The sequence below is a fragment of the Delphinapterus leucas genome, chromosome 5, assembly GCF_059928025.1.
Source record: "Delphinapterus leucas isolate spDelLeu-1000000601 "Yukka" chromosome 5, BTC_Dleu_Yukka2, whole genome shotgun sequence".
NCBI lineage: Eukaryota > Metazoa > Chordata > Mammalia > Artiodactyla > Monodontidae > Delphinapterus > Delphinapterus leucas.
Genome location: NC_143133.1, coordinates 61,278,654 through 61,292,208, shown reverse-complemented (window position 1 = coordinate 61,292,208; position 13,555 = coordinate 61,278,654). Strand labels below are relative to the sequence as shown.

General features: G+C 33.8%; 1 protein-coding gene across 1 annotated transcript in view; it reads right to left on the bottom strand.

The window, feature by feature from the left end:
* The window catches only part of DTHD1 (death domain containing 1), a 67,933-nt gene extending 54,910 nt beyond the window's left edge, over window positions 1-13,023 (bottom strand). The window contains exons 1-4 of the mRNA XM_089911250.1: window positions 12,429-13,023; window positions 8,376-8,706; window positions 5,595-5,774; window positions 4,277-4,521 (exon numbers count right to left, since the gene is read on the bottom strand). Coding sequence (XP_089767376.1) covers window positions 4,277-4,521; window positions 5,595-5,774; window positions 8,376-8,706; window positions 12,429-12,685 — 1,013 coding nt within the window. The 5' untranslated portion in view covers window positions 12,686-13,023. The remainder of the gene's footprint in view (window positions 1-4,276; window positions 4,522-5,594; window positions 5,775-8,375; window positions 8,707-12,428) is intronic.
* Between the last annotated feature and the right edge of the window lie 532 nt (window positions 13,024-13,555).

Genomic DNA, 13,555 nt, shown 5'->3' with positions numbered 1-13,555 from the left:
TCTTGGGAATGTGAGGGACTGAATCTATGAATCCTCCCACCCTCATCAGCCTGCTCCCTGCCACCAACCATGCACACACACCAGATGTGTGCAGTCTAGAGCCTAACATGTACTCAGGCACATTAGATACAGCCTCCAGCTGTCAGCTGGAACTAACTCAGTCAAAAAACTGGAATCCCCAAAGGGCAGCTCTGGCTATGAAATGAGAAACAACAAAAACAACCAAAATCCCTTTGAACACTAGCTCAAGAAAGCAACAAAGAAGCACACAGAAGCTGCTCTGGGTGGAAGGGAAGGGAAGAAGAAAAGCTGATCTGATCAAAAACTATAATCAATACTCAGAAATGAATTTCTAAGGCTAAGAGTCATAGAATGGAATTAGAATGATAGTTTACTAGATTAACCATGGTAATAGATAACATAGTTAACATCATGCTCATAGATGACAGAATAATCTGAATGAAACTTAAAAAAAAAAGTGTTTACAATGATTAAAGGAATAAAAGAAGAAATAGGAAGCATAATGTAAAAACAGAGTACCTTGGGAAAAGTTTTCTTAAGACCTTTAAAATATAGCAATAGCCTTTTAGAAATGAGAATTTTAATTAATAAAATGAATAGCTTAAACAATTGACAGTAAAATTGGTAAAATATATAATAAATCTAAGGAAACCTCTGCAAATACAGCATATAAAGTATTAAAAATATTTAACATTAAGGTGGACAACAGAATAAATTGTTTAACCCATTTATATTTATTTAATATAACTGATGATTTTATTTATATGATATTTTCTCTTTGATGTCACCATGCTGTTTTCTTTCTGTTGCCACTTTGCCATGTGAATTTTTACTTTTCCTTTTGCTTTTATATTATTTATATTCAATACCAGATATTTGAAAATAAGAATTACTCTCCTATTCTTGATTTCTTAAATTTTATTTTATCCTTAGCTCATTAATTTTATCTATTTATTTATTTTGTTAAGAACAAGTGAGTTGTACATTTTGTGAGCCCTTGTATTAAAAAAAGAAGAAAACTTGTTTGTTAGATGAAAACCCTAATTCCACAACATCTTCCCTTCAAATCTTTGAAGGCTTTAGTCCATTTTTCCTTGATATTTCATGCTGCAAAGAATGAACCTAGGTCTAGACTGATTTTATTCCTTCTTAATCCGTTTGTGCTGAATGGATGCTTATAGAATTATGTTTTATTTAAATGTACATTTCAATTTGCCATGTTTTATCTAAGTATAGGGGTTTTTTTCATAAATTTTGAAATCAACACTTTCTAACTCAAGGTTTTAATCAACATCAGAAAATCACATTTTCATGCCTTTGATTGTTGCTTCTTGTATGATTGTTTTGGTCTCTTTCAATGGTACTTATAATTATTAGGTTACATCACTTCAGATGAGTCCTTATCATACCTTGGTGACTTTTCATCTGAGCTTTTTATCTTTGTATCTCATCCTGTTGTTCTTCATTCTTTTCCTGGTCTATCCTGATGGCTTTCTGTTTCTTAGAAATTTTGCTTATTGAATACTACTTAAACTTACAAAATAGATTTCTATAAAATCCTCCAGGTAACTGTGTTTCTCATTATTCAAATTACTGTGAAATGTCAGGATAACATTCTCTTTCCTTATTTCTATAGTTTGTTTTTTGTTATTTTTGTTCTTCTGTTGAAGTCTTGGTACTGATTGGTATTGATTTTTTTTTTTTCCTTAAGACATCATGGAGGACTTGGGTTTTTTCTTATCCTTGAAAATATTTTTCTGCCCACTTTCAATTTGGTTGCTGTTTGAATCTCTTTCTTAGATCTAGAGGGCAGATCCATGTGCATAATTTCTAAACCAATTTTCAGTGTCTAGTCATTTTTACTGAGTATAATTTCTCTGGATGAAGGTGTAACCTTCTCCTATCTGTGCTGATTGGATTTACAATGCTTTGAGTCGACTAAGTGTATGAAAATGTGCCACACTCAGCATGCATATCTTTTAGAGATCTTATCGCCTCTATCATTATCCCTATACTTTTGGCAATTTCATTTTTGACAATGCAATACACTGCCTCTAATTTCTTTCCACATTCTGCCCTGTTGTTTCTGAGGGATATGGAAATACAGCAAAGGAGAGGCAAAGAAACACTGATCTAGTCACTTCCACAAATGATATCTGTGTATTACAGGGATACATTTTTATTCTCATTGGTATATATAGACTATGGGATCAACAATCAGGGACAGGCAAATTGGTTTTCTATTATCTTTCTGTGAAATAGAACTGCTTTGTTTTATGATGTAAAGTACATGTCAGGCACAAATTATTTTTATTAATCCTTTGCAATCTACTCTATAGACAGTAGAAATACTAGATTCTAGCAATAGGTGACCAGTCAGAATAAATTTTTAGAGTAAAGCTCTCATCTTTAATATATATATGTATATATACATATAAAATGTATGTGTATATGAAGTACATATTTCTATATATTTTAGGGGCTTTTGAAAGAGAATGTCTTAATCTGTTAGACTAATACATTTAAATAGGAAGCTCCAGGATATTTCCGGTTTTAAATCTTACCTTACCATGATATACAGGAACATGGATTAACTCAGTGCCAATTGGGAGATATATATATATCCCAAGTAGCAAAAGCAGGTACAAATGGATCATGTCTATATTTCTATGTTCTCTCTCACTTACCTAATACTAGGGAAAGTTTAACGTCATCCCCTAGCCACAACCCAATGTTCTACTATTGTCAGCTTCCTAAATTAGAAACAGTGGTAAAGAGCAAATAATCCACTTCTCTATTTCTAGTCTTGCAGCCTCAAACTAAATAGATGATGGCTACATAGAGTCATGATTAGGAATAGAGATATGTTGAGTCCAGACCAAGCTTGCACACTTCTCACGTACAGTCCTTCCCTGGTATCCAGATGCAAGAGATTGCTTCTAGGACCCCCAGAGGTACCAAAATCTGTGGATGCTCAAGTCTCTTATGTAAAATGGCGTAGTCTTTGCATATAACCTACACACGTCTTCCCATATACTTTAATTATCTCAAGATTACTTACAATACTTAATACAATGTAAATGGTATGTAAATAGTTGCCAGTGCATGGCAAATTCAAGTTTTGCTGTCAGGAACTTGCTAGAATTTAAAAAAAATATTATCAACCCACAGTAGGTTGAATCCTCAGATGTGGAACCTGGGGATAACTGTACAAGTTCTTAATCTCATTGAGTTTCAGACTTCTCACTGATAAAATGAAGGTAGGGTGGTGGGGAGATTGGATGAGATAATGTACATAAGGAACCTGGCAAATAGTAACTTCTCTATTAATAATAATTTTTATTTCTTTCTGAACTTGTTTCTCCCTCTGATGTTTTTTCAAAGAAAAAAAAATTCCCTTCAGTACCAAAGAATAGAAAGGTCCCCTTCTACATTTCTTATTAGGAAAAAAAAGTAAATATTAAATGAAAGGACAGAAAATAAGATCAGGGTTACTATTATTCAGTGTATCCTATTTGTTGTTAACATCTCATTTCTGATTTCATTTCTGGCTGGTAACTCAATATATATATTAGTCTTATTTGTGGGGATTTTTTTGAATTATAAAAATTAGGAGAGAAAGGAAACTGCCTATATGGCAAATATAGACTCAAATTTACTGCCTGCCGATGCAGGGGACACGGGTTCATGCCCCGGTCTGGGAAAATCCCACACGCCGTGGAGCGGCTGGGCCCATGAGCCATGGCCCCTGAGACTGAGCGTCCGGAGCCTGTGCTCCACAACGGGAGAGGCCACAACAGTGAGAGGCCCGCATACCAAAAAAAAAAGATATATATATATATATATATATATATTATATATATATATATATATAGAGAGAGAGAGAGAGAGAGAGAGACTCAAATTTAATTTATGTTTAAAAAGATCAGGTTAATCTTTTCCCACATCAACGGAATGCTCTTAAACATAGAAATTACAATCATCATATCACATCTTTGTAATTAACCATATCATAAATTTTTTGAAAATAAGGATTGATTTTATCTCTTTTGTGTCAATCTTTTCACATAGCATACTTGTGAACCCGTTACAGCTAAAATCATTACCCTTCTGGATACACAACATTTTATTTCCATATTAAAAATATTTCATCATATTTCAATACTGATATTTAAATACATCTGATTATACTTTTAATCATTTAAGTTTCTTTGTTTACCATCAAGTCAACTAGAGACATTAGGGTCTAACTCACCAGTTGAGGTATAAAGGTATGATTCTGTTTGTTGTGGCACTAGCTGTTCTTTTATGATCTATCTCAGACCCAAGATTTTTTTTATCAGGGTGTGGAGAGCAAGGTAGGAATACAGTGATTGGCTTCTGGAAAAGATGTATTGATGGGTGCTGAACATGAATCAGAGGGCTTGTGGATAGTACTGAGTAGGAAGTATCTTGCTGAGTTTTTAAATATGCCACCAGAGATGGGTCAATTGGTTGGACCTATACAAAGAAAAAATAGATATATATTCCTATATTTTAATAGCAGAAGATACAAAGTATCAGCACATTTCTAAGTCAATTTCCTGAAAATTTAATAGAACATAGTTTTATACATTTTTCTCTACATTGTTAGCTGGAATCTACAGTATATTAATTTATAAAAGATCACAGGATTTGGTCTTCTTTTTACAAAGTCTTTCTGAAATCTAGGTTCCTTGCTCTATGTTATAAATAACTGAGAAACACTCTTAACTGTAGGCAAAAAAATGACCTAGAAAACAAAATAGACATTTTATATAATTCCTAATTAGAACTATTGTTAGATCAAGTGATCTTCAGAAACTAGAAAAACAAGACTATATTTATTTGTTTCCTCTCACATAAGAATGGCTGATAAAAATAGCTAACATGATTCCAAAATTTCAAAGTTTATGGAAAATATTCTTGAATAAATTGTACATAATATGATTTCTTCCTAACTTTTCTTCTTTGCTTACCACTTATGGTAACAACTGGGAGAAACTAGGAGAGCATGAGGGAGAGTTAGGCTAGAAGGAAATATTGAGGAAATATGTCTTCTAAAATGTACATTGATATGTCATTGTACACCTTGTAAATAATGTTTGTATGTATTAAGTTCTCATCCCAGAAAAGTACTGTTTAATAATTAAATATAACCAAATATTTACAATCATAAGTATTTTAATTGATTAGCCTTTCTTTTAACCATCCTCTCAGGTGGAAATCTTGAATCATACGAAAGTCCCAATGTCTGGCATTAATTCTATCATAGATACTCAACATTTGTTTTTGTCAACAAATATCATAAATAAAACAACACAAAAAATTAGCTAGAAAAAGCTTTAAAATAAGGCAGGGATTTATTTTGGAATGAGATTTAATATGCTCCAAATCATCACTATATCAATGATGACACTGTAAGTTAGGTTATTAAAAGTATAAGAATTCATTTACTGTTATATTAAATATTTGTATCTTCTCAATCCTTTTCGGATGATGTTTGATGACCCACAAAATCTAGGAGAAGAAACTCACCAGTTTTTAATATTTACCTTTATTTGTACAAGTACTGGTGAGCTGAAAACTCCTGGAGGGTAATTTAAGGATATTTGAGAATCCATGCTTGGCTTAAGAGTAAGGCCTTTCTTTGTTACTGTAAAGGACTCTTTCTTTAAACAAGACACAAGAGAAAGGATACCCAACTTATAAACTTTCACTTCAGCACAGGTCACCTGTGTGGATTTAAGGACATTAAGACAATGACATTAAAGGATATTAATAGTGCATTGCTCTGGAAGTACATGCTGTACATATTCTCTGGCCGTGGGAAAAAACAACAACTATATGCTGTCCCTGTAATCCCCCACAATTGAGAATTACTTCATTAACCCCAAATGGATGGTCCTTTCATGAGATCAAGTAGAAGCAGATACTAGGAGTTTCTCAAATTTGAACTACATGATAGAAAAGAGAGAAATAAATGTATTTTTAAATTTAAATTATTCCCCACAAAAGGTAAACGGACAATGGGCAATCACATTTAGTGTTTTCACAAATACTAATTATATCTGGAATCCTATCCTGGACTTGGACTTTAAATATTGCCCTTTATCCAGAAGATTTAACAATGTTTTAGGAATTCCAAGGACTGAAAAATTTCATCATTTGGGTAGTTTACACAAATCCTACAGCACCTATACTATCAGCAAATTCTTCCTGCTGACAATTCACAATCTCTTGATAAAGTCATTTTCTCTATTTCTCTCTTCCATGCAGGGGGAGCATATGATTGCAAAGAGACACATTTGTGTTTCTTTTTTATATAGTGACATTTAAATTTGGAATGCATATATGCAGGGACATATTCAAGCTTTTTTATCACAAAAAAGGAATTGAGTACATAAATGAAAACAAAATTATCTACTCATATAATCACCAAAGCTTAAAATGAAGAGGAAGACTTAGAAGTAATCTGGTCTATTCATGCTTCCCTAAACATCAGCTGGGCTCCACCCAGGCATGAGAGGATATTCATGCAGACACACACACAAACATTTCAGGGACAGTAACAATGGAAAATAATCTATCATTTGAAAACTGATTAAGGAAGAGATTTCACAATGTCTTGTCATGAATCCGTTGTTGGGAAAATTCAGGGCATGATGGATCTTCTTAATTGGCCAGAGGGAAAATTGTGAGAGGTAAGAAAGAAAGGTTTTCTGGGAACTCATTATGGTTGCCATGCAGTTAGAGTACATTTGGTAGGTTCTGGGGAAATGGAAGGGCTTTTAAGCAGGGGAGTGTCACGAGCAGAACTCTGATGATGGTTTGTCTGACTCCAGAATTAGAATTCTTAAATGTTGTATGAACCACATAAAAATTTGGAAGGAACCTAGAGTTTAAATTTTCTTGAGCTAAATATAGGGATAACAACCATTAGAAAACTATGAAAGAAAAGTATATGCTTTTATTTTTTTCAGTAAACAATGGCTCTCTTATTTTTTTCTTTTGCATTTTCTATTTACTAATCATCTTGTATACCCATTTGGTGAAAAGCATATGTGCTATGAACTGTTTTTGTTTTTATTATGATAGTCACACAGATGGGTCAAGATTAAAAAGCCACACGTAAGGGCAATGATAACTAGACTATTATACTTACAGACTTCCTAGACTAAATATAAAATGTTTTCGTTGCATGAATTGGCATAATTAGAACAGGCTTAGTTTTCATATTCAACTGTATAACTTTGTTTGTAACTCAGAAAAGACCCAAATCAGAAGAGATAAATTAAAAAGAATTGTTTGCATGTGTGGCTTTTTTTTTTAACATTTATTCCCTGCCCTCTTCTTCAAATAACGATATAAAGATGAAAACTTATATAAAGCTGAAAAGACAAATATTTTAATTATTTAAAAATAAGTTCAGTGATCCACAGAAGAACCTTAAACTTTAACTCCCATCAGCTCTATGCTAAGTTTAATAATTATGTATATATTCTTTCTTCAAAACATATGAACTTGTCGCCATGGATGGCTTCAGAGTTATTATAAGAAAGTTTACCATGAAAAAGATAACTTATTAACTACTAACATGTGTTTATAGACTTCCTTTTATCTTCTTAAGTGTTTTTTCTCATTTAATCCTTATTGCCCTATCAGGTAGACACTATTATTGTATTCATTTTTTAGATGAAAAAAATTGAGTCATATCAAGGTTACATAATTTACTCAAGTTCACATAGCAGGAAAGTGTAGGAACCAAACTTCAGACCCAGCCAATCTTCCGCGACAACCCACATCCTAACTACCACATATACTGTTTTCCACGTACAGACTAATAACTAGACTTAATAACTATCTCAAGGCATACAAACACACACACACACACACACAAATTGTTGTTTTTACATATTTTTCCAACCCATGAATGATAAAAATAAAGCTAACGTCATCTGGGGATCCTAGAATTCTTAAATTTAGACAGAGGTCCATCCCATTAGAAATGTTAGTCTAAAGCTAGTCTAAGGTGTGAAGCTAATTAAACCATGATGTTGGCTTTGCTTACCAGGCAAAAATATAACACTTGCTGGGTCCTAGACTCAAGTTCTTCACTCCCAAATTTGACCAATAAGCTCTGCTCTTTTATCTTTATGGATAGCAAAACAAAACAAAACAAAACAAAACAAAAACACATGAATTCACCGGCATAAATCTTATCAACCCTTCCATTTTATACCAATGGAATAATTGTATCTGTACTATGATCTGGTAGTCTGAGTAATAGTTAGAAGTCAAACAGCAAATGTATGTGTAGTCAAGGATTTACCAACCTTGTAACTTTCTCTCATTCCTTCCAGTGAATTTGGAGTCAGGTAACTTGATTGAAGGTCTACATCAGACACTTTCACCATGATGTCTCTGTAATTTCCCCTGTAACGTTCAGTAAATGGAATTGCAATGCATATTGGAAATGGAATTCTCTTTTCCATATCTGAGCACTCTACAGTGATAACATTGCTGACCAATTCTTCATTATCACTCACTATTAAAGAACTCATGTTCTTAATTATCCGGCATTCTAGATGTTGTAGAACATAGGATGGTGCTGTAATATAACAAGACACTTGGGTGACAGTATCATCACTCAGCACATCAAGATACCTGCAGGGGAAAAAAGGACATCATTTTTTCAAATATTTGATTTATAGACTGTATAGTGAAATGCCTAAGAGCACAAGCTCTAGAGACACGTTGTCATGGTATGAATCCCTGCTCTCCCACTTAGTAACTCTGTGACCTTGGGCAAGATACTTAACCTCTCTATGCCTCAGTTTCCTCAACTGTAAAATAATGATAAAATAATACCTATCTCATAGGAAGACTGAGAATTAAATGAACTATTATACAGTAAGTAATTAAAAAGCTGTGCCTGGCACTTAGAAAGTACTATATATATTAAGCTATTGTTACTATTGTTATTACTATTATTATTTAAGCAGACGATTCATTCCTGTTTTGTTCACTTCAAATATAAATCTGAAGATTGCTGAAGCTTCTTGATAAACCAAGTACTAGTGCCTGAATAGTCTTCTAAATTTTGAGGAAAGGTATAGATATGGTACTGGAATTGTTTATTACATTTTTAAGAAAAATAGAGAAAGGTACAAAAGTACTGTGAATGTATGTTTAATCAAAGTAAATAGAAACAGAATATTTACAGTCCTCAAAGAATCAATCCAAAAACTGATTTTGACAATTGGTTTTACTCTTGCTTTTTGTGCCATCACCTTTGCCTAAGATTTTGGAGTCTTACAGATTTGAATTCAGTTTTGAGATCAGTCACTTACTATTTGTTTGACCTTTAACATCAACTATTATTATTAAAATAGCTAATATTTTAGCTCTTTCTATGTACCAGGTTTTAGGCTATACATTATTTCATTCAAATCCTCACACCATGGGTATGAGGTACTACTCACCCATGGGCAGGTACTACTGTCATTACTATTTTACAAATAAAGAAACTGAAGTTTAGAAATTTTAACTTGCTGAGGATCACACAGATGGTAAGTTGTAGAATCAATAAATGAGTCCATCTATCTTTAACACAAAAGCCCAAACTTTCTAATATAATATCATACTTCCTCAAATCATTCCAAAACACTGGTTTCTTTATCCATTATGAACTGAAATGAATACCAGGTTCACAATAATGTGAGGATTGAATGAGATAAAATATTTCAACCTCTTATAATAGTGGGTTAACATAAATGAGTGTTCAATAAATGTTAGCTCTCTATATTAAAACTACCAGCTTGCATTTCCTCTCTTCTCACTATTTCTCATTTCATACCAGTGAAATGACTGAAATATAAACAATGTCAAAGAGAAATAAGAGGATCTTTATAAAATGCAGCATTAATATCAAGTTCTAGAATAATCAGCTTTTAATTATTTTTCAATTAGTAAATTGAATGCTATAGTGCCCCTTAACACAGAAATCTAGAAAATATGTTGAAATTTCAGGGAGGGTTATTTATTTATATTTACAATTCTGAACCCATAAAGTTAGAAGGAATAGAAAATTATCCAGCACATGGGTCTGTTTGAGTCTTCCCTGATCATGGTGATAAAGGTATTTCAGAAAATTAGATACATTGTTTAATATAGGATACAATGATCCAGTCTTTTTCTAAATCATCATAGCATTATTTTATTCATAAATTAATTTAAATCTTTAATATCATAAAATAGACAGTGTTCAAATTTCCCATTGTTGTTTTTAATTAGTTTCTTTTATCTGAATCCAAATAAAAGCCACAAATTGCAGTCAGTAGAACGTGTGTTTACGTCTTTTGCATTATATATGTTTCCCTCAATTTCTTCTGTCCTTCCTTCCTCCCTCCTTTCCTCCTTCCTCCCTCCTTTCCTCCTTCCTCCCTCCCTCTCTCCCTCCCTTCCTTCCTTCCTTTTGGTCTTCCTCTCACTCTCTTGGTCTCTTGCTCTCAGGCTGGGGGAATACTACAGATCCAGTCTTGTATAACTTCAAAAACGACTCTCTTTTGTGCCCTGGAAACCCAACTCAATACACTCTTCTTGCAAAAGACTGACAGATGAAGTAGGGCAAGGGGACCTGTAAATGCTTCCATTTCCCCTAGACCTAATCAAATAGATCTAGTCCAGCCACTAAAATAATCACATTGGTTTATTCTAGTGTCGTTTCCCTTTGTATACACTAAGACAACTACCCTGGAAGAGATAGGCTTTTTTCAAAACGCTCTCCAGGGAGGAATCACAACAGATTGTGAGCTAGGTTTTATTTATGACTCTCATCTTTCTTGTGGCATGATGGCTTCCTAGCCTGAGGAATTGCAATGAGTAGTCATCTTCTGAAACATGCAAGCCAAGCAAAATTGGTTTGCATGCCACAAAGAGGAAATCACTAACTAGGAAACACCTAAAGGAGGTGTTAGAGGGAGTGGTTCAGCAATGACTCATTAGTTGATGCTTTGAGTCATTTCTGAATGTGAGGATATGAAGTGTTAATGTTTTTCTCAAGTGAAATGGGCAACCGCATATTGACTACTTTCATAGTTGTTTTGCAGGGGCAGTAAGCCTTTCACACCAGGGGGGGTCTTTCACGGGTTAAATATTACTCCTGTGACACCTATAGAATTCATTAGATTTTCAGACATGCAGGGAACCTTACAGCTAAACCAGCTCAACCTCTTCATTTTATAGATGAGACAACTAAGGTCGAAGCGAGCAAAATGACGTGCCTGAGATCATAGACTCATTCATTCTGTTGTCCTGGAAATGGTATTGTATTCTGAAAGAGCAGACACAGGATAAGTGAAGTTTGGTGGTGTGTGGGAGTGGAGAACGTGAGGGTTGTTGGGGGTGAAATAAATCAACATACTAATATTTAGCTGAGAGTGAACACCTGCCAAGCAACAAGGCGCTAGGCCCTTTAGGTGATTTTCCCCTTTGACCTTACCAAATAATCCCAGCAATCATTTCTATAAATAAGAAAATGGGGCTAAGAAATGAAACAAGTTGCCCAGGGTCACAGAACTAGTAAGTAATAAAACAGGAGATAAATTTAAGTCTGTCTCCCAAACCAATGATTTTTTTTTTTTATTCCCCATTACCTTCTAAGGGTCTTAATTTTACTGTGAAAATATGGCTTGTGAATATTTTATTTTATTTGGACAATTATGGATTATTATCCCCTTGTATAGGGGAGATAATTCACAAAATAGATCAGTCAGTTTCAACATATTTTTTCGAAATCATGGGCTCTTTGAGAATCTGGTGAAAGCTCTGGACCATCTCCAAGGAGATAAAATAGGTGTGAAAATATACATTCAATTTTAAGAACCTCCCGAAGCTTATCCATGAGCCCTCCCAGAGTTCTTAACCCACGGGTTAAGAATTTATGATGATTTATAAATAAGATAAATGTGAGAATTCATTTGAGGATATAAATAAAATAAATCTGAGGCTTGGAAATTCTCTTCTAATATTTGAACTCTGCAGTCTCCTAGTTTTTTCTTATGATAACCTAAAGAGTAGTGATTTAGGAACGTGTCCATGTTCTCGACAATTGTCCATTTTAACTACTTTCTTATACAGTCAATTCTTTCTTCCTTTAAAGAAACCTTTAATGTTTTTCCTGAAACTATAAGAAACAAACAATATTATTAATAGCAGCCATAAACATTTTTATGGGAGTAATTTAAACTGAATTATTGATTTGTAATATCTTTTGGAGATCTGAAATGTATATATAAAATTTTATTCATGTATAAATATTGTTTTATATACAAGTACAAACACACATATAAGCAGGAATATACAAGCACCTCTCACATTGTATTTACTCCTTTTCCATGATGTTATGCTTTTGCTTTAGACTCTCTGAATCACTGGGAAGAGGGCTATTCACATATTCACTGGAGATATCACATGTTGTTGAGGATGTGGTAATCTCTTCACTTTGGCTTTCTGAGATCTCTTGAATTTCTCTTTCTCTTGTCTGGATTATGTCATGCATCTCTTCCCTGTTGCTATTTATGTTCTCAACAGTCATGTGTTCTATTTGTTTATCATCTTCATTTTCTGCATTATCTGGGAACATTTTGTTCTGTGACTCTTCTTGCCCTGTTACATCTCCCGTCAATGATGTATTGTTTTATTTTCCCACTAGTTCTGAACTCCTATGTATTTTATTTTTTTTTAACTGAACCTGGTTTGTGTAATGACTTTCCTCTCCATTTGTGGGAGAAACAGTAGCTGTTTCTATGACATTTTGTTCCCCTCTTGCAGCAATGTCTGTTGCTTTGATATCTTGAATGGTGGACATTGTCTGCAGTGGAGTACATTCATCATGCATGCCGCATAAATTACACATCTCCTTTTCTTCTTTCTTTAGGAATGTAGCAGTGCTCCCCAAATATTACTTCTTTTCATGAGGCAATCTACGAATGCAATGATTTCTACACACACATACACACAGAGACACATTAAAAAGAGTAAATACAAAACTAAACCAAATTATGTTTCTCCACTGACATGTAATGAAATATGGAGAAATTACCCTAGAAATCTACAAAGACCCTTACTAGGCTTTTAAGCCTACCTCCCTTCTGAAGAAGTCATTTGCACAACTGTAATTCTCTTAACACATCTAGAACTTGGGGATAAATTGCTTTTTAACATAGTAGAAAAGACTAAATCTAATCCCTCTTGCTTGTGAAAATGCTTTGAATATTTGCAGAAAGGTATCATGACCCCCATCCATAAGATGCCATTCAACTGAAGCCAATATCTCCCTCAGTCATTCCTCATTTGGTATGATTCTGAGAATTGTTTTTCTTCTTTGAATGTACTATGCAGTTTATCAATGATCCACGTATAATTCTTCACCTAAAGTTTAGCAGAGCTCTCCAGATGAGGCTTGGGTAGCAGGCATACCAAAGCCACATTATTTCTGCTGACGCAGGTGCTG